Below are 18,386 nucleotides of genomic sequence, written 5' to 3'. Positions count from 1 at the left end.
TCTAAACAACTCATTGTAAGTAGTTGTTTCATTTGGATTTAAATTTCCACTCTTTCTTCCTTATGCAAGTAAAACATGACAGTAATGTATTATTGTAACAACTTGTAATTGGAAATGTCTGGCCTTTCTGTAATTTTCCAAACTCAACATTGTACAAAAAGTTGGATTGTTTTAAATGGAGTGAAATAGACTTGTTTCAATCCAAATGTTTAACACATTGAAATACCAACAACAGAAGTAAGGTAACTTAGCTACTTTATAATGACTCTTTATTCTATTGTTAATATTCTCTAAATTATTAGCATTAACTAAATAATTAGAGTATTAACTTCAAACTTATTCCTGAGCTGATGTAACCCTCCAAAAAATACCTAACATTTAGATTCCTGAGGGCAGTTGTGATATTTCATTCACCCTTGCAGATAAACACATTTAGAATCATCTTAAAGTAGGAATTTGGTGAGGTGTTTCACATCCTTGTATTTCTCCTTTCCACTTATTCTTGTTTTCAAAATGTATTTAATGTTATTTCTGTGAGATGTAGCAAAACTATCACAAGCAAAAGCCTAGGAATGCTGTTGGCTGTCACAGTACTGTGCTTCTGTTGCCTCAGAGTTGAGGAGTGCTGCTAGAGAAGAGAAAACCCTAGGCTCTATTTGCTGTTTCTTTGGCTTCCCTACAGTCCCGAGGAAATGCAGATCCTTTTTCTCTTCCCTCAACATCTTTTAAATGTTTGAACATGCAGTTGTTCAAGATCAGGTTGAGTCTCACACTGAATCTGGAGTTGGAAATGAAGTAGAAGTCAGTATTCTTAAGCATGGTAAGAAGTGGGTTTAAGTCCAAAATAGTGTGTAGGCAATCCCTCTGAAATACATGCATAGAATGCGTAACGTTGGTTTTCATGACTAAATGTTTTTTTAAAAAGAACAACCCAAAGGAAAGGTATGCTTAGGTGTATCTGTTCATGAATGAGGAGTATGATGATCCAGGAGGATAGTCTGTATTTGGTTTGACACCCTTGACTGCTGTTCCTTGGCCATTGCTCTAGCAATGTCAGTCTTCTCTGAGTTCCCTCTGCACCTGCCTGACCTCATTGCTTTATGCATCCTTCAGTTTACTATGATCATCTCCAAGCAGCTTGTGGCTTCAAGATCGTCACATCCCAACTTCCAAAGACGAGCTTGCCTTCAGATCTGTTTGTGGCTCTGTCTTGCTGTTGAGCTCTTGTTCTCTGTATTATCCCAGTGCAGGAAATATCTCCCAACGTTACTGCAACCATTTCAAAGAAAAAATAATTAATGGAGTAGGCTTCATTACCTCAGTATTCGTTTTTGAAACGTAGTGTGATTACTCACTGTGTCATAGTTAATTTGCAATATTAATAAAAGATACTCCTGTAATTTCATTAATCTTTCAGGGAAAATACTGTTCTGAATTTACCAGTTTGGTGGGGGATACTGTAATTTTTATTGAATGAGGTTTGGTTTCAGAAGCCAGCGCTCTAGATACTGCCATCTCACAGTACTTCAGTATCCACTAAAATCAGATGAGATACATATCTTGCTGGAGAGCGGAGCTGGGGGAAAGAAAAATAAAACCAAACATTTTTTATCCTCAGGCAGTAGGTGATGTTCCCAGTGTTTTATGCAAATGTCAGCCTCTTACATAGCTCAATATAAATGTTGTTATTTTAAATTTATATTCTGGCCACACTTAATGAATAACCAGGTTAGGACTTATACATGCTAACTGCTGGACAAACCAGTAACATGTATTTGTGTAATGAGGGTTCACTGTAAAGCTATGTCTGTTGAAAATAAACAGTCCGTCCAAAAGCAATTTTAAAGAGTTGCATTTAATTTTGGATTAAGAAACTAAAGAATGACTCTTACAGTTGCCTGTAACAGATCACTTTAAAAGTGATCACTTCAGAGAGCCAGTCTCTCATAGTATTTCCTGAGAAATGTAATTTTATGGACTAAAACAAAGCTGTTGTTAGTATCTATGCAATGCAGTACCTGCCAATATTTTTTTAATTCATACCAGATAGAATATTTAAATATCTATGAGATGCCATCATCTTTGTAGAAGTCTTTTTGCCTAAAAACTTAGTTTTTTTTGACCTAGTCATTTATGTCTGGATATGTTGTAGAATAAGGAACAGAAGCAAACAATTTAAGCCAATGTAATATATTGTTCTTGTTTTTCTCCCTTGTTTATTTAGTTTATTGCTATATTGCTATAATACTTCAGTTAGCTTCTACTCAGTTGACTAATACAAAAGTATTGTGTAAATTGAATGTGGCTATACGTGGGTTACATCTTGTAGTACAAGAGACAGGTACCAGATCAGTCTGGATGTGAGGTATTTTTTAATCTCTTTTTTTTGGGGAAAGAGGCAGACATAGCTTAAAACTCAAGGCTGTCTGTGGTTAGTCTAGATTTTTTTGACTGTACACATACAGTAAATTACTAGTTTCTGACATCTCCTGGTAGTGTTGTAACCAGGACAGAAATGTGATGTAATTCATGATATCTTAGCAACATAAGATACTTCAAGGTTATCTTTCTAAGTGGAAAAATGTTTCATGGGTGCCTGCAGCTAAGTTTAAAAGGCATGACCCACAATTTCTTTTAAGATTTTATAAACACTTTGTATTTAAAGTGCAACTTGTTTTATCCAGAAATATACCTCAGTACCAGAAATAATGAAAGATTAATTTATCATTTTTTGTCTGTTACTAGGAACAGAAACTCCAATGCCACTTAAAGGAGAGACACAAAAGTATTTCTTGACATAATGGTGTAAACTGGAGAAAGAAGTAGTAAAATAATAAAAACAACAAAACAACCCTCTTTTTAGGGAATATCACAATAGTTTCATAGGTGGGGTGATAGCGTCTAGTGCTTTTCTTGTGCCCTCCTGTTTTCCAGCGTGTGTTTAGAAGAAAACATAGATGCTTGTCTTCATGGGGAACATGTAGGGGAATTTCAGGTTCTACTGATCCAAACTGAGTGCCTTGCTTATCTCTTTTTATGATACCTGAATTATTGGAAAGAACTGGACCTATTCCCAGCTTAATATTTGGAAGCATTGAACACGTCTTAAAATGTATTTCCATAAACCTGTAGTCCTGGGTGGGCGTTAATCATGTTCCAACTATTCATTTTTCTCCTTAGGGTACAGATATCAGCTCACTTATAGGAATGTAACACCTCTGCTGTCTGCAATTTTTGGTTATAAAGGTGACATCATTTTAAAGAATTTATGAAGGTGTGCACAGTTATGACTGTGCAAAGTTATGGCAGGATTTAAGTAAAAAGAATATATTTTTTTATCCTGAACCAGAAGTTGAGTACTCAGTTGTTAGAAATCAACAGCTGTTGTAAATAAAACTCTTCATAACTGTACAAAGAACTACTTTGTGAGTCCAAAGTGATGCAACTCTATTCTCAAATTCTAGTGTTTCAGAAATACCAATTTAATGTAGTCTTGGCTCTAGTGCTTTCTGCCAAAGCAGAATTCAAAAGTAAAATTTCTCTTCTTAGTTGACAGTTTGGGGGAAATCTGAAGAAACAAGCACAGCATTACTTCATTAGTTATTCCATGCCTTTGGTTATGGCTGCAACATCTGTAAAGGAAGTTTCAAAATACTTGCTTTTTAAAATGCACTACTCTTGCAGGCTGCAAAGCTCAGGAAATTGGATGTTCTATTAGGGCCGGACTAGGATACAAAGAGAAAAAATACTCTAAAAATAAGAGACAAATGGAGTTCTTTATTAACAGAAGCTAAAGCGTCTTTTTCACTCTCTCTGAGAATCTGATTTGTCCCATTTTTTTCCTTGAAAATTATCTGCCGTCTATGAGAACAAGTAAACCCAATTGGTTATGTTAGTTAAATGGCTCTACGCAGGAAAGCTACTTCATAGAAAATTCTTTGATTCATTTAGATATTTATCCTGTGTAACATGATGTCCCACTGTGTCATTGTGTGCTCTTGCAATAGTATTTTAAGTCTGCTTCTTACCCGTGTTTGGTTTGAGTTTTCTGTGTTCAGAAAGGATGAACTCAAACTGGAACCTAAGACAGGGAAATGGTGAGCCAATCTTACGAGAAGAAAATCAGAGGAGATTAGTTAGTTGATTTCTAACAGCTACAAGAACACGAAATCCAGGAGGGTGGTTAAAAAAGGAAAAACTTGCAATCTTACACTTGCAATCTGTAAGTGTGTCAGTGAATCTGAATTCAAGGGCAACTCAAGTGCAGGAAGAGTTAGGTATGTACTACTCATGGCTGTGTTTAACTTGAGAATTAGAGAAAGATTTCTAACTGTTAGAGCAACAGAGATACCGAGTGTCTTTCTAATCAGTATAAACAAAACCACAGAAAAATTCCACCACTTTCTGAAAAATTAAGTTAAAAGTAGTGGAAATACTACTGGTAAAAATGGATCACTCATTTTCTTTTGAAGAATAATTATTTGCAGGAACCACCTAACACTGATTTTTTAAAGCTGTAGTTTTGTTTGTTAGCGTTTTATTAATATCTTGTATATCAATTACGACAGTAACTTAGTTCTTATGTTAAAATATTAAGCTCTTCAATAAAAGAATGGACTAGAGATCTAGTGTTCTAAAAATATGCGTTAAATGCTGTATTTGTGAAATTGAAAATGAACAGGACCTTCTTCTTCCTCTCCCCCCAGGAGGTCAGTAGTATTTGTACCCATTATAGCAGCTTTCCTATTTAAATGCATATTCCATTCTATTTTCAATGCTTCGTATATTATACCAACACGAAGTTTTAAGGCAAGAAGAAACACAATTCTTGCCACTGCAAATTTAGCATTCATCTAATGCTATCTTTCTTTGAACCTTCATGTCTGTTTATTTCAGTGCTCAAATTCTTGTAAAAATAATTGTGGCACAGTCCAAGAAACTGGAAACATGATTTCATATAACTGTTCTTTTAAGTAGCATCGTGAAATAATTAGTATGGCGTACTTTAATTGGTCGCATCCTGTTGAGTTTTTATGGAAGATTTGAGTTAGAACGAAAGCATGGAACACAAGTTGGTTAGTTCCTATAACACAGTGCTGTCATCTTTTGGGGGTTGGGAGGAGAAGCAGCTTTGTATATCTAATTGCAGATCTAGTGTATAATAGGTGTTCTATTTTTTTATTTTTTTTTAACCAAATATCCCTTCAGGATGGATTTTTGACAGGAAAATTACATGATTGGTGCCCACTGTAAGATTGGCATTGATAATCGAAGCTGCTTATTCTCAATAAAGCACAAATGCAGCTTAAATAACTAGGCTAAAATGAAAGAGACTTTAAAATAAAAATAAAAATGTATAGATATGTGGGAAGATTATAACTTAGTTGTCAAGGCCATTATATCCCTCAGGCAGTTGTCGCTAAATCTGTGGTTAATGCTTACTATGTGCCAGTCAACTAATCATAACTTTGTCCCTTTCCGCTTCAAGCAATTTTATGAATTTTCCTAGAGACAGGCTGCTTTATAAACACCAGATTAAATATATATATAAAATAATTGACATTTCCATCATTTTAATTCCTCTGATGTTACCAATCAATGAAATCTCAAAAGTATATGAGCGTTCCTGGAGTTTTCTGAGAACTTGACCTTACCTAAGGACTTTGCCCCCTCAAGAATCTTGAGTCTGTTTTCAAGAAAATTTAGAGGTCAGTCTTCGAACTTTTATTCTGTATGGTACTTTCAGTTAGTGTAAAGTGACTTGAACGTCAGTATGGAAGGTATGCATACAATATATCTGAAAATGGTATTTCATTTATTTGTGATGTGGGCCTGGCTGATGGAAACAACAGAAAGGCTTAAAACTGTATTGTGTACTAGCTGGCTGGTAGGATCTGTGAAAATACAAACCTTAGACACGTACTATCACATACACAAACTTGGGCTTTTGAAAGAATTCTTAACTATCTTTATACACATTTTACTTTGAACTTGGGATTTTTACATTTCCAGAGTGATGTACAGTTCGTTTGGGCTTTCTAGCCTTTTGTTTCATAGAATCAGAATGGTTTGGGTTGGAAGGGACCTTAAAGATCATATAAATCCAACCTGCCTGCCATAGGCAGGGATGCCTCCCACTAGATCAGGTTGGCCAAGGCCCCATCCAGCCTGGCCTTGAACACCTCCAGGGATGGGGCATCCACAGCTTCTCTGGGCAACCTGTTCCAGTGCCTCACTACCCTCTCAGTGAAGAATTTCCTCCTAATGTCTAGTTTAAATCTATCCTCTTTTATTTTAAGACCATTCCCCCTTGTCCTATCGTTATCTACCCGATTAAAGAATCCCTCTCCATCCTTTTTATAAGCCCCCTTTAAGTACTGAAAGGCTTCAATGAGGTCTCCTGGAAGCCTTCTCTTCCGCAGGCTGCACATCCCCAGTTCTCTGAGCCTTTCTTCATAGGAGAGGTGCTCCAGCCCTCTGATCATCTTTGTGGCACTTCTCTGGACTTGCTTTAACAGATCCACATCTTTCTTGTGCTGGCGGCTCCAGACTTGGATGCAGTATTCCAGGTGGGGCCTCATGAGGGCAGAGCAGAGGGGCACAATCACCTCCCTCTCCCTGCTGGCCACCCCTCTGGTGATGCAGCCCAGGATGCAGCTGGACTTCTGGGCTGCAAGCATGCACTGCTGGCTCATGAGCCTTTTTGTCCACCAGAACCTCCAAGTCCTTCTCTGCATAGCTGCCCTCAATGAGTTCTTCTCCCAGTCTGTGTTCGTGTCTGGGGTTGCCCTGACCCAGGTGCAGCACCTTGTACTTGGACTTCTTGAACCTCGTTAGGTTCACATGGGCCCACTTCTCCAGCCTGTCCAGGTCCCTTTGAATGGCATCTCCTTCTTTGTTATCAATTGCACCACATAGCTTGGTGTCATCTGCAAACTTGCTGAGGGTGTACTCAATCCCATCGATTGTGGGATTGTTTCTGTGTCTTTCCTTGTGAGGTATGTAAGAAATAAGTAATGGTATAAACAAAATAAGGCTCTTTATCCCTGTCTAGGCATTGTTACCTTTGGAGAAAGATCAGAAGTTGCTTGTTTGAGGGCAGTGGAGTTGTATGAGGGAGTGGTTCATCACAAAAGTTGTGAGACTAATTTTATACATGGCAAAGTTAAATATAAAGAAAGAAATAAGGAAAATAGTAATTTAAAATTGGGTCAATTGAGATTTAATTGAGTCAATTGAGATTTAAACCTACAAAAGTTTAGGTTGCACCCTATCTCTAATTCAGAGTTCTTGGGTACCCAGTTTGTCGTCTTATTATCCTGTATTGTATGTCTGTCCAAATTATCATAGTATTTCCAGGCTGCTCTGAGCTCACAGTTTGAATTAGGCTGAACTTGAGTGTCTTTCTAAAAGAGTATCTTTTTTGCTTGTAACTCTTCTTTCATCCCCAGTGCTTTTGTCTTATGTTGGCTCAGAATTTCAGATTGGGTAATGCGTGGTCAAGGTGGTTAAAAATATTTAATATAAAAAGTAGCTCTGGTTTTCCTGACACAAGAACTGTAAGAAACACTTGGGCATTCCATGTATTTCTACATCCGTGGTACTGTTTAACAAGTCACTAAAAAGAGCTGATAGTACAAGCAGAATAAAGCAACTTCGTGGGTACTGGAGAAGTTAGGCTTACTCCATAGGCTTTGCATGAGTTGTTGAACTTCCCAAAAGGTTGAATGAAGTTGATCATGACTTTGTGTTATAAATCAGAGCAGTAACGGTTTTGCCAGAGATGGCCTGATGACTGCAGAGTATCTATAGAATTGGTTTTCATAATTACATGTATACATATTCATGTATGTATAAATTTGCATCCATTTTTATATTGGTATATTCATGTGTATGATCTAGGAACATGGCAGTTTATTTCACTATTATAGGTTGCATTTTGAAAAATGCTTTTGAATTTATTCACTTGGGAGAGCCTTCCACACAATGAAATACAGTAAGGGGCTTTTTTTCCACTTAGAAATGTGTTAATAGCTATTCTTATTAAAATACTGTACTATAGGGTAATGGTTTAGTAGTTGTATTGCAAAACTCTGTAATTACCTGGCAGGGATCTAATAAGAAAACTTTGCATTTTTATGTTGTAGGCTCCCGTCTTCGTCAAGAAGATTTCCCACCTCGAATTGTTGAACACCCTTCTGATTTAATTGTTTCAAAAGGAGAACCAGCAACTTTAAACTGTAAAGCTGAAGGAAGACCAGCCCCAACCATTGAGTGGTATAAAGGTGGGGAAAGAGTGGAAACTGACAAGGATGACCCTCGTTCCCATCGGATGCTGCTGCCCAGCGGATCTTTATTTTTCTTACGCATAGTTCATGGGCGCAAGAGTAGGCCGGATGAAGGGGTCTATGTCTGCGTGGCAAGGAATTACCTTGGGGAAGCTGTAAGTCATAATGCATCGCTGGAAGTGGCAAGTAAGTGCTTTTTTTTTTTTTTTTTTTTTCTTTTTCCCTACTCTTCAGTAGCAGCCCCTTACTTTGATGTTATTCAAAGATTAAAGTACAAAAAAAAAAAGTGGGCTGCCTATGAATCATTAGCACTAAAACAATGAATGAACTATATGGTTAGTCTTATTACATGCATTTTAATAGAGTTAAGAAAATAGAAAGATGGAAGAGGTATCCTATCACTTTATAAATTAAGATATTTCTGTATGCTTGCACACATCTTCATGCTTCCATGGAATTATGATTATTAGATGTGTTTGTTAGATTTTGTATAATTAATTTCAACTTACAGATGTTTTTTCCTCTCCAAATACCCATGCAAAACACCACATGTAAGAGGAGGCAAGGCAGCCAGGATTTTATCTACCAGGGTACATTTGGAATTGTTGCGCAAATAAACACTCAAAAAAAAAAAAAAAAAAAAAGAAAAAGAAAGTGTATTTAGAAACACAAAATAATATTTTTTTGCTCTAAAAGAAGTGGTCTACAAACAGTCTCTTTAGTTATAAGTATTTGGTCTAAAGGAAAGAACAGTCAAGTGTGTTCATGTCACTTTGTATTCCTTATCTCTTCCTGTATGCTCTTTAAAGTCTCCTCATTTTAGAGGAAGAGAGTGTACATGAAAGGGTTTTGAACATGCCATATGAAAGGCCATGTGTAGGTCACAAAATGTCAGTTTTGGGATAGTTAAGTATGAGAGGAAACCTTCCAATCCAGAAGTTAGTTATCTATCTAAAGTTGCTTTTCTAGGCTTCCTGTGTAACCTATAGCGATTCATCTGTTGTGTTGAAGAGCCAGTTCAGAACTGGGTCAATCACTGTCTGAAAATAGTGATCTCTCTGACTAAACAATTCATATTAGGAGTCTAGTCAGAGCTGTCGGTCAACTTTTAGGCAAGCTAAGTAAGATGCCACTGTTGGTGTATGACTTCTGAAAATCTAGCCCATCTGATAAACCTTAACTCCCACAGGAGGTGAAGAAAATGGGCTATAAAGTTGTTCGTTTGTTTGAGCCCTTTGCCTAGCCTTGCCCACATTCAGAGAGTACTTCATAATGCTTCTACCAGAAGGATCTCCAGCGTCACGTATAACACACTAAATGGATGTGATTAAGACCTATGACCATGTTGTTTCCTTGTTACTGCTTTAGCGATAAAAATAATTGGTGCTTGGCTAATTGGAAGTATGTTTATCCAGCAAACGTATAACCTTTTTAAACTATCTGTTGATCAGTTAAAAATGCTATATACAGTATGTTGTAGGTGTACATGTGTTTTACTGGGCCTCCATGTTTAAGAGATTCTGATTTTATCTGGATGCTGTTATTTACTTTGTACCAGTGCTTGTTGATTCTTAAATGAGTTTTAACGTTTTGTCCGTGGCCACTGCTTTGTTGCATGCTTATTTCATACTCTGTGGTTTATGATGTGCCTAGAAGTAATGTCTGAAATACATGTAGTGTTTCTGCATTGTCCATGAGGTAGACTTCAGTAGTTGATACACAATTGCACATATGAATTCCACTGTTACTAGATGGGTGTGTAAGCTTTGCCTTAAGTCATCTTCATGTGATTACAGTAAGAGTCTTACTGACAAGGTCTGCATACAGAATACTGATATGACCAGTAGTTTTTTTTTTTTCTTTAAGAGGCTCTACCTCTTAAAAGGCAAAAATAAAATGAGTATCTTCAAATAGACAAGGCAAAAATAAAATGAGTATCTTTTCAAATGTGTGCCACCTAACAGTAGTATAATGTTAAATTGCTAGTCCAGTTCAAAAGTGCTCTCATTTTGAGGTCTAGTGTCAGAAAATACACACCAACACCATTGCAAGGGAAAGTAATTGCTCTCTTTAGTTGGAAGTAAGATTTGTAGGTTGGTAACGGTATAACAGTACATGATTTTAGTTGTTTACCAGCGGATTATAGACAAAGAATTTTAACAGAAAAGCTTATGATTTTAATGGAAAAGGTGATGTGGCACTGCAAAAGCACCAAAATATTTCAGATAGCACAGAAGAGGTGAGGAACAAGAAGAGTTGCAGGTTGGTGGAATAAATTTACATTAAATTCAAAATCTGTGGTTTATAGCTTTTATGCTGTCATCGTTATAAGATGTAGTTATATTCATAGTGGATTGTTACAAATCAGTAAGCTGTTTTGATTAACTTCTCAGTACACCTGTTTTGAACATAACAGCATTTACAATTCTGTGCATGTAGTCATATACAATTGCAGTTTTAGAAATCCTTATGTTGTAGTTTACTCTGTAAACATTCAAAAATATGTTAGATTTATTTCCATTTACAAAATACAGAATATCATTTGGAGTAATCATTTGGTTGTGCTTTGCTGCAAGTTTAACCAAAAAACATAGGAAACAAATGTTTTGTGAGAGCTTAGCAGTTAAAGCACTAGAGGAAGCAACTCCTGTCTTTACCACTTTATATTTTATAATGTGATAGGGAATTTAGCATGACTTTTTTTTTTTCTGTCACCTATTAGAGTAACAATTTCAATTAGGTTGATGGACATGTGGATTTGACTTCTGATTTAGGTCAATACTAAAAATTTTCATGTCCTTTACTCCTTTGTGAAGCTCATTTTCTAAGCAGTTCCATCACTCATCGTTGAGATAGGCAATACATTCTCTATGTGGACTGTGTAACAAGGTGAATGTGTCCTTTAAGTAGGACGTGCGTTGATTCTGCAGTTATAAAGCAAGAAAAGTAGAGAGATCTCACACCAAAAATTAAGCAAATACAGAATATTAAAATCTGCTTTATCTCCTATAGTGAAGCTATGTGTGTTTAAGGAACTCTTAAAAATAAATAAAATAAAAGCTTTAAATGTGATAGCCACAATGGAGAAGACACTAAAATCCCCAGTAAATTGTAGCAGTAGAGAAAAAAAATCCCTCTGCTTTGTCCTTTTTCTATTCAGCAGAAATAGAAAAGTCACTTTCTTTGTCGACTGGACTGAGGTGTTCATGTCATTTAATCCAAAGCATGCTGCGTTTTCTTACACTGATGTGTATCTCAGTCATGACACTATAGTCCTTAATAGTATTGAACAAGACTTAAATGCCATCTATAATAATCAGAAAATCGAGTTAAGTAAGAGTTTTTTAAAGAGTTTTCTTATTCTGTTTCTGCCTCTTGTGGCCTTTGCAAAATATTTGAAGATCCCATGTATCTACTTATGGCATCATGGATTTGTTATATACTCAATAATATTTTTGTTTTTTTTTTTTCAAGTTGCATTTCCTCCAGTTTCTGTGGTTATTTCCTTGAAGCTGTGTCTGTACCAACTCCCAAAAATGCTTTAAAAGCAAGATGATCCTGTATGATACAGTGGTATCTTTCTTAAATCTACCCAACCAGTACTTGAACCCACGTGAACTGTATTCTATTCAATTATATTACAGGGGCTGTAGTTTTCCCTGATAGCCACCCAATATTTCAAGAATTAAAATTTCTCACGCACTTTAGAGACATGTAAAAGTATTCTAAGCTATGCAGCATGTCAAAAATCACTTTTTAACTTGATATTAAATGACATTTTCTGTGTAATTTAGATGTGTAAGATCTTCATAAATGGAAGGATCTAAATTTGCATAAATATGAACTCAGCAAAAAGCTAAATTACAAGTCAAGTAAAGTGATGTAAGTTGTGTTTAGGTTGAGGATTTTTTTATAGTTGACTGGTTTCATCTTTATTTGAAATGTTACTCCCACGTAATTTATGACATGGAGGCTCACTGTGTATGTTCAAACTTAATTTGCAGTAGAATGAAGCTTCAATATGGTAGCACAAAAAGGGTGTGTGATGGGATAATCAGATAACAGCCTGTCATCCTTTACACGCTTAGCCTGCTACAAGTCCGTTTGCCTCCCTCTTCTTGACTTCCTGAACTCAGCTCTTTGATCTCTGGAGACCTACTTAAATTAGCTGCCTGTTTTGTTTTTGAGGAATGTAACTGGTTTCAGATTACTACCTACAAGTGACACATTCTACAGTTATGAAAGGTCCTAACAAACCTCATAAAGGGCATGTCCCTGTCAAAATTAAACTAGGTAATTCTCCCTATAAATGTCACCTTTTACAGGTGGGAGCACAAAATGGAACTGTGCTTGAGACAATTTTGGCTATCACATAAATAAGAGGGAGTCAAGTCATTTTTCACAGCAGAGAAGCCAAAGATGTTTTGAAAACTGTGAAGTTGTACATCAGCAAAATGGAAGGTGACTGCAGGGGCTTCATATTCTTGAATCTTTCAAGATTGTCTGATGAATGCATGTATATGATCAAGATCAAATTCAGTTATTGGCATGTGATAGCTTTCCTTTTATACTTTTCTCCCATTACTCCTTTTTAAGGAAAATGATATCTGTGAATCACATGGATGTGTGTTTTGTAGCATTATGTAGAAGTTTAGCTATATCAAGAGAGGCAACAATATTTGCAGGGATATATTCATCATTCTTTTTCCACTCCAAAGTTTTTGAGGACCTTTTGAAAAATCAAGTGCAAATGAAGTTTGTTTTGTTTGCTGCTCAGTGACTTCTTCAACTCTTATTTTAAATCATGTTTCTCTGAGAGAAACTTCTTCCACTTTTGCCGTGAAAGTTCTACAGTAAGTTTTATTGCAACACTTGAATTTTTTCCATTGATATATGGACTTGTTTCTCAAAAGTAATGCTTTTGCAAAAGTATTTGTAAAGTAAGTACACACGTATGTAACCTCTAACCTAAGTAGCGGCGTATTTTATGCTACATAAGCTGTTATTATCAATTTACACTGGATAATAGTCCAAATGCTTTGTCTGTTAGATCCCAGCAGAGTCCCAGTTTGTATATTTACTGTACTGTGACTTAAAAAAAATAATAATTAAAAAAAAAAGAGTCACAAAATGTGACTCAACAGCTGTCTGCTCAGTGATTCTAAAACAGTAGTATCCTTCTTTCCTTCTTGCAGTGAGAAGTCAAATATGTGGTATTTTTTTTGTTTTTGTTTTTTTTTTTCCCCAAAAAGTCATATGTTCTTGTATGTATGGTGTTAGGTAAAGTTATTGAATGCGCCATCCATCACTGCTATGGTACAGCACTGTTTTAAGCCCAGCTGAAATTAATGAACAAATCTGCAGACTTTGTTTCATGAGCTGTTATCTCTTGCTGGTAAACAAGTGACTTTTGTATGCACATAGGCATTCAAATTAATGAAGATGGATTTCAACTTTAGGAGAATCTCATTAAGCTCTATTCCTTTTTTTTTTCTTTACAGTGCTTCTTCACTGTAACATGCTACCTAAAATACGCTTCTGTGGGACAGTGATTCATCAAATCGATCCTTCAGAAATATTTAACTGTTCATTCTAAATTAAAAAGCAAATAGTAATAAACTGTCATAACTAACTGTTCAAAGAATGTTTCTGAAATTGTCTCATGCTCCTTTCAGTTGAAAGGTATTTAAATAGAAAGTTCTATTTCCTTCCTTTGTTTTTTGCTTCAGACAAAGAAGCTTCAGACAAAGGGAGGATCTCAAAAAATTTGGTGAAGCTATGCTGTTGCTTACCACAAGTCATGACATTAACAAAAGTTGCTTGAGGCATAGAAGGTTTCATAACAGTAGTATTGCTAACGCTTATTAAAAGATTTATCAGCGGTAGATTTACCTTACTCTTACTATGCAGCTGTAGCAAGAGTTGAAAGCCTGGATTACTATAAACTGCCTCTGAGTCATATTTTAACAAAAGATGTAATGTCATTAAGAAGAAATATCTGCACAACTAAGTCAAAATTGCATGTCGGTGTGCTACTCTTTGTAATCTAGTTACCTCTACTCGAGGAAAGCAAGAACAATTTTTTTTTGCCTACTCATAAGTTTGGGTATATCTATTTCCTCTGGCATTACAGTCAGTTGAAGAACATTAAGAGATTGAATATTAATGTAGTTTAAGTCCCCCACCTAGTTTTTAAAGGCATGTGAACTCTTATTTTTACTCTTTGTTTATTCTGTTTCTTTCATTGAGCCCCTGGTAATTGAAGGCATTTATTAGTGCTACTAGGAAATCCCACTAAATGTTATTTCTAGGAAAACTGTTTTTCCTAATGAGACCTGAGAGTGAAAAAGAAGACATGGAAAAACTAAACTTATTTGAAACATCTTGTCAAACTTCTAGATCCTAGTGTGCATTTGTATGCTATTTCTGTGTTTCCGTTTCTCTGTCTGTTAAGCATAGTAGTATTACATCCATGAATGTTTGAGAAGTGAACCTTACACTTTTTTTCGCTAAAATGGTGTTGTCACATACTGAGTTAGACCTAATGAGGATAGCAGATGCTTTACAAAACTCCCATATTTTAAAGACTTTCCTGATTGTGTTTTCTCACACCTGTAAGACAGAGATTGAAAGATAAGGAAATCTTGTCCTGTTCAACCTACCTAAGGAATTAGAGAGGTTTTATACTCATATTTTGTATACATATTTCTACTCTGTACGTCTATTTGAGATTTCTGATATGAAACAAAAAAGGGCATGGAAGTGTGGCTACACAATTCCAACAGAACAGCAAAGGGAAATTCTTAAATATTATGGTGGCTGTTCTTAGATTCAATTGTATTATAATTACTATTATAATCATAGTTCAGTTAGAGAAATTGGTCTTCCATGAGCCTTCCACAGCTGTCCTGACATTCCTATCTGTCCTATTACATGGTTTAAAGGTAAAATAGTGACATATTTAAATACATACATATATTCAATTGTGATTCAAATTGGAAACAGAAAAAAATATTTCAGGAGATTATGAATTAAAATGAATTAAGTTGGTCTCCTTTACTGGGTGCAATTAGGACATAATTTTATATTGTCTTCAAGTTGGACCATCCCAACGTGAAGCCAATATGTTGTGTCTCTGTGTTCATGCTCTTTGTGAACAGAAGTAATCTTCATGCAAGAAATCCACATAGGGCCCACATCAAGTTTCAGAGAAGGGGTCTAAATCAATCTAAAATGGTTTTACTTGAGGAAACCAAGATATGAAATCCATTGCTTCCCACTGAATTAGATCACTTCCTCTTCTTTCACACAGAGAGTTTAGACAAGAGTTAGTTAAGACCAGGGAATTTGGCACGATTCTTTCACATACAGCTTTGTCATCTTTGTAACATAATCTTCAGCATATAGTAGGTAACTGTTAGAGTTCTAATAATGCATTGGTGTACTTTTAAAGTGATTCAGAAGGAGTAAGAATGGCATACAGTCAGTGCAGGTGTCTTACTGTTAAAACCACTTTAAGTTCCTCTGAATTCCCATAAACAGAGATAACCATCCTGTGAAGAGGATGGTTTCATCAGCATTATCATTAATCAATGTTGATAAAATGGAGTATTCCCTGTTGTTCTGAAATTCCTTTGGTGGAAAAAGAAAAGGTTGCTACAGAATCCAAAGATCAGCGATGACTTGTCTGTGCTTCATTTTGCTGTGTTATACAGAATATGAGCTGTTCAATTAGCTGGAAAATTTTCTCATTTCCCATTAATTTTAGGCAAGATAGGGTCTCCCTGATTTAATGCTAGCATTATTAGCTGAAAGTAATGCCATAGTGTCAAAATTCAAACCACTTAATTTTTATAAATGTTCTGTGTTTTAAACGATCCCAAATGTGCTGACACTGCTGTTTTAAAAGAATCAAGCAAACAATGGGTTACTCGCTTTTCAGTTGCAAGACAATGAACAAAATATTTTGGAAGCATATCAGAACTTCCATAATTTAAGACACCCATGGCCTGAGAGAAAAAATATGCCCTTTTTTAACCAAACCATTTTTTTTCATTTCTGTTTATTTGCATGATCAACAGATCTACTATACAAATGGCTGTATTGGATAATGGTCGTATATTTTCTATGCTTCCAACAGCTGCTTCATTTACTATATTTTCATGTATCTTACCAAAAGTTTAAGAATTTTGTTCTTAAAAGCTATGCTAAAATGATTTTAATTACTTGATATATTTGTATGCTGTTTTACAATTTGTACCTCACAAAATGAAATGAAAAAATACCCCCAGCTCAGCTTTTGTTGGCTACATTTCAGCATTTCTTATGGTATTTACTGCCAGTTTTAGAATGGTCTTTCTTGCTCTGTCCTGGGGAGGGGAGGGTCCCTAACTTGTCATAGGATTTTTGCTATTAAAGCTGTAGTCCTTACCATCAATTCATTAAACAACAGATTAACACAGCTGTAGCTCATGACGAGTTTGTTTGCTTTGCATTATCTTTGCAGTGGGCCAATAGGCACACGCAGTGGGGCAGGCTATGGCTTCCATTTAGTGCTTGATAAAGAAACCATACGTAGTTATCAATACTTTGACTATATACAGCAATTGAAATCACAGTTCTAGAAATGTTAATATATTTAAAATTGTTTCCATTCCAGCGATAATAGAAATAGTTTGTGCATGCAAGCTGTGTATAAATTAATACTCCTATGGCTTTATAGGTTGCTTCCATGCCAATTGTTTGAGATCGAATCTGTTATGTGGGATCCAAAACAAACACTTGTAGAGTGAAGATAGCTCAGATCTAGTTAGTTGTCTGGGACTCCCATGGTGGTACATCTATTCATGCCATGACAAAAGCAGGCCACTCTTTGTTTTTCCTTCCAGTGTGTGGACTCTGGGGGTTCCTCCTGACTTGCAGCAACATTGAGTGTGCCGGAGGCAAAGGACAGTGTAACCCTGGGAGGAGAGCCTACCATCAGGTTGTAGGCTACCGAACCTATGGGTTGGTTTGAGAGCAGGCTGGTACAGAGGGCCCTGCTAGGAAGAGCTGATTTCCTGCACTCACATGCTACATGGAGTACTTTGCAAGACGTATTGAAGGCTATGTATGTCAATCGTGCTGTTTATGTTGTTTATGATTTTATTTGGCAATGTCTTGTGTAAGTTGTGGATGATTTTGTTTTTAGTGTGTAATTAGTTTTAAGATACCATGAAAGTTCTGTGTTTTGGGGGGATTTTTTTTGAGTTTTTCATTTATAGTTTTGTTCAGGGCTAGGTTTCTTCAGGCCATAGTCCACTCTTGGGTCATGTGGGAGAGAAAAAAAAAGAACTGTTACGTTTTTTTGATATTACTTGGTGAATTTTTGATGATTCAGTCCTGCCGATACTCATGAAATAAAAGAATAAAATAAGGGATGTTCCTTACCAGAGTAATTGGATGTTCATTCTGTACAGGGGGAGCAAGTTCAATTTATATTTTGAGGAATAAAACAGGATACAGTTTTTTTTTTTTTTTTAAATAAAAAAGAGCTTGACTGAAGATGCAACGACTTAAATATGTATCCAAACTGACACAGTCGGCATGGTATAACTACATTCAGAAGTTATGTATAAGTCTTTAATTTAAGGAAAATTGTACGTGTGTTACCTAAAGGCAACTTTTATCTGGGAACATATAAATAAACTTTAAAGATCTGAAGGTTGTGTAATGTGCATACATAAGATCATTGTCTTATGATTTTGGTTGTTCTGTGCAGATATTTGGAAGCCCATACTGTTTATATCTTTCCCACTAGATGTGAAATGCTAAGCTTCAATGTATTTTGGAAACAGACTAAGAGGACTTATGTTGACACGTGTCCTCAGTAAACTTGAATTATAACTAATGGCATTGTCAAGACAGTTCACATATCAATGGTATTGTTATTGGGTATAATGATATGGACGCAAGGAATGGAAGCTTTTTCTAGATACTCATACATATGAGTCTTAGAACTACTGTGAAAGCAGAGCAGTAAGACACCTGTTCAGTGCATCTATCTACTCCTGCCAAGGTCAGGGCAAAAAGGTAATGGGCCAAGTGAGCCCTTTGTCT

General features: G+C 35.9%; 1 protein-coding gene across 1 annotated transcript in view; it reads left to right on the top strand.

Moving 5' to 3' along the window:
* Positions 1 to 18,386, top strand: part of ROBO1 (roundabout guidance receptor 1) — a 323,397-nt gene that overhangs the window by 34,719 nt on the left and 270,292 nt on the right. Inside the window, exon 2 of the mRNA XM_050713247.1 lies at positions 8,148 to 8,474. Within this exon, the coding sequence (XP_050569204.1) occupies positions 8,148 to 8,474 (327 nt within the window). The remainder of the gene's footprint in view (positions 1 to 8,147; positions 8,475 to 18,386) is intronic.

Source organism: Cygnus atratus, chromosome 1, assembly GCF_013377495.2.
Source record: "Cygnus atratus isolate AKBS03 ecotype Queensland, Australia chromosome 1, CAtr_DNAZoo_HiC_assembly, whole genome shotgun sequence".
NCBI classification, from domain to species: Eukaryota; Metazoa; Chordata; class Aves; order Anseriformes; family Anatidae; genus Cygnus; species Cygnus atratus.
This window is presented reverse-complemented; position numbering and strand designations above follow the sequence as displayed.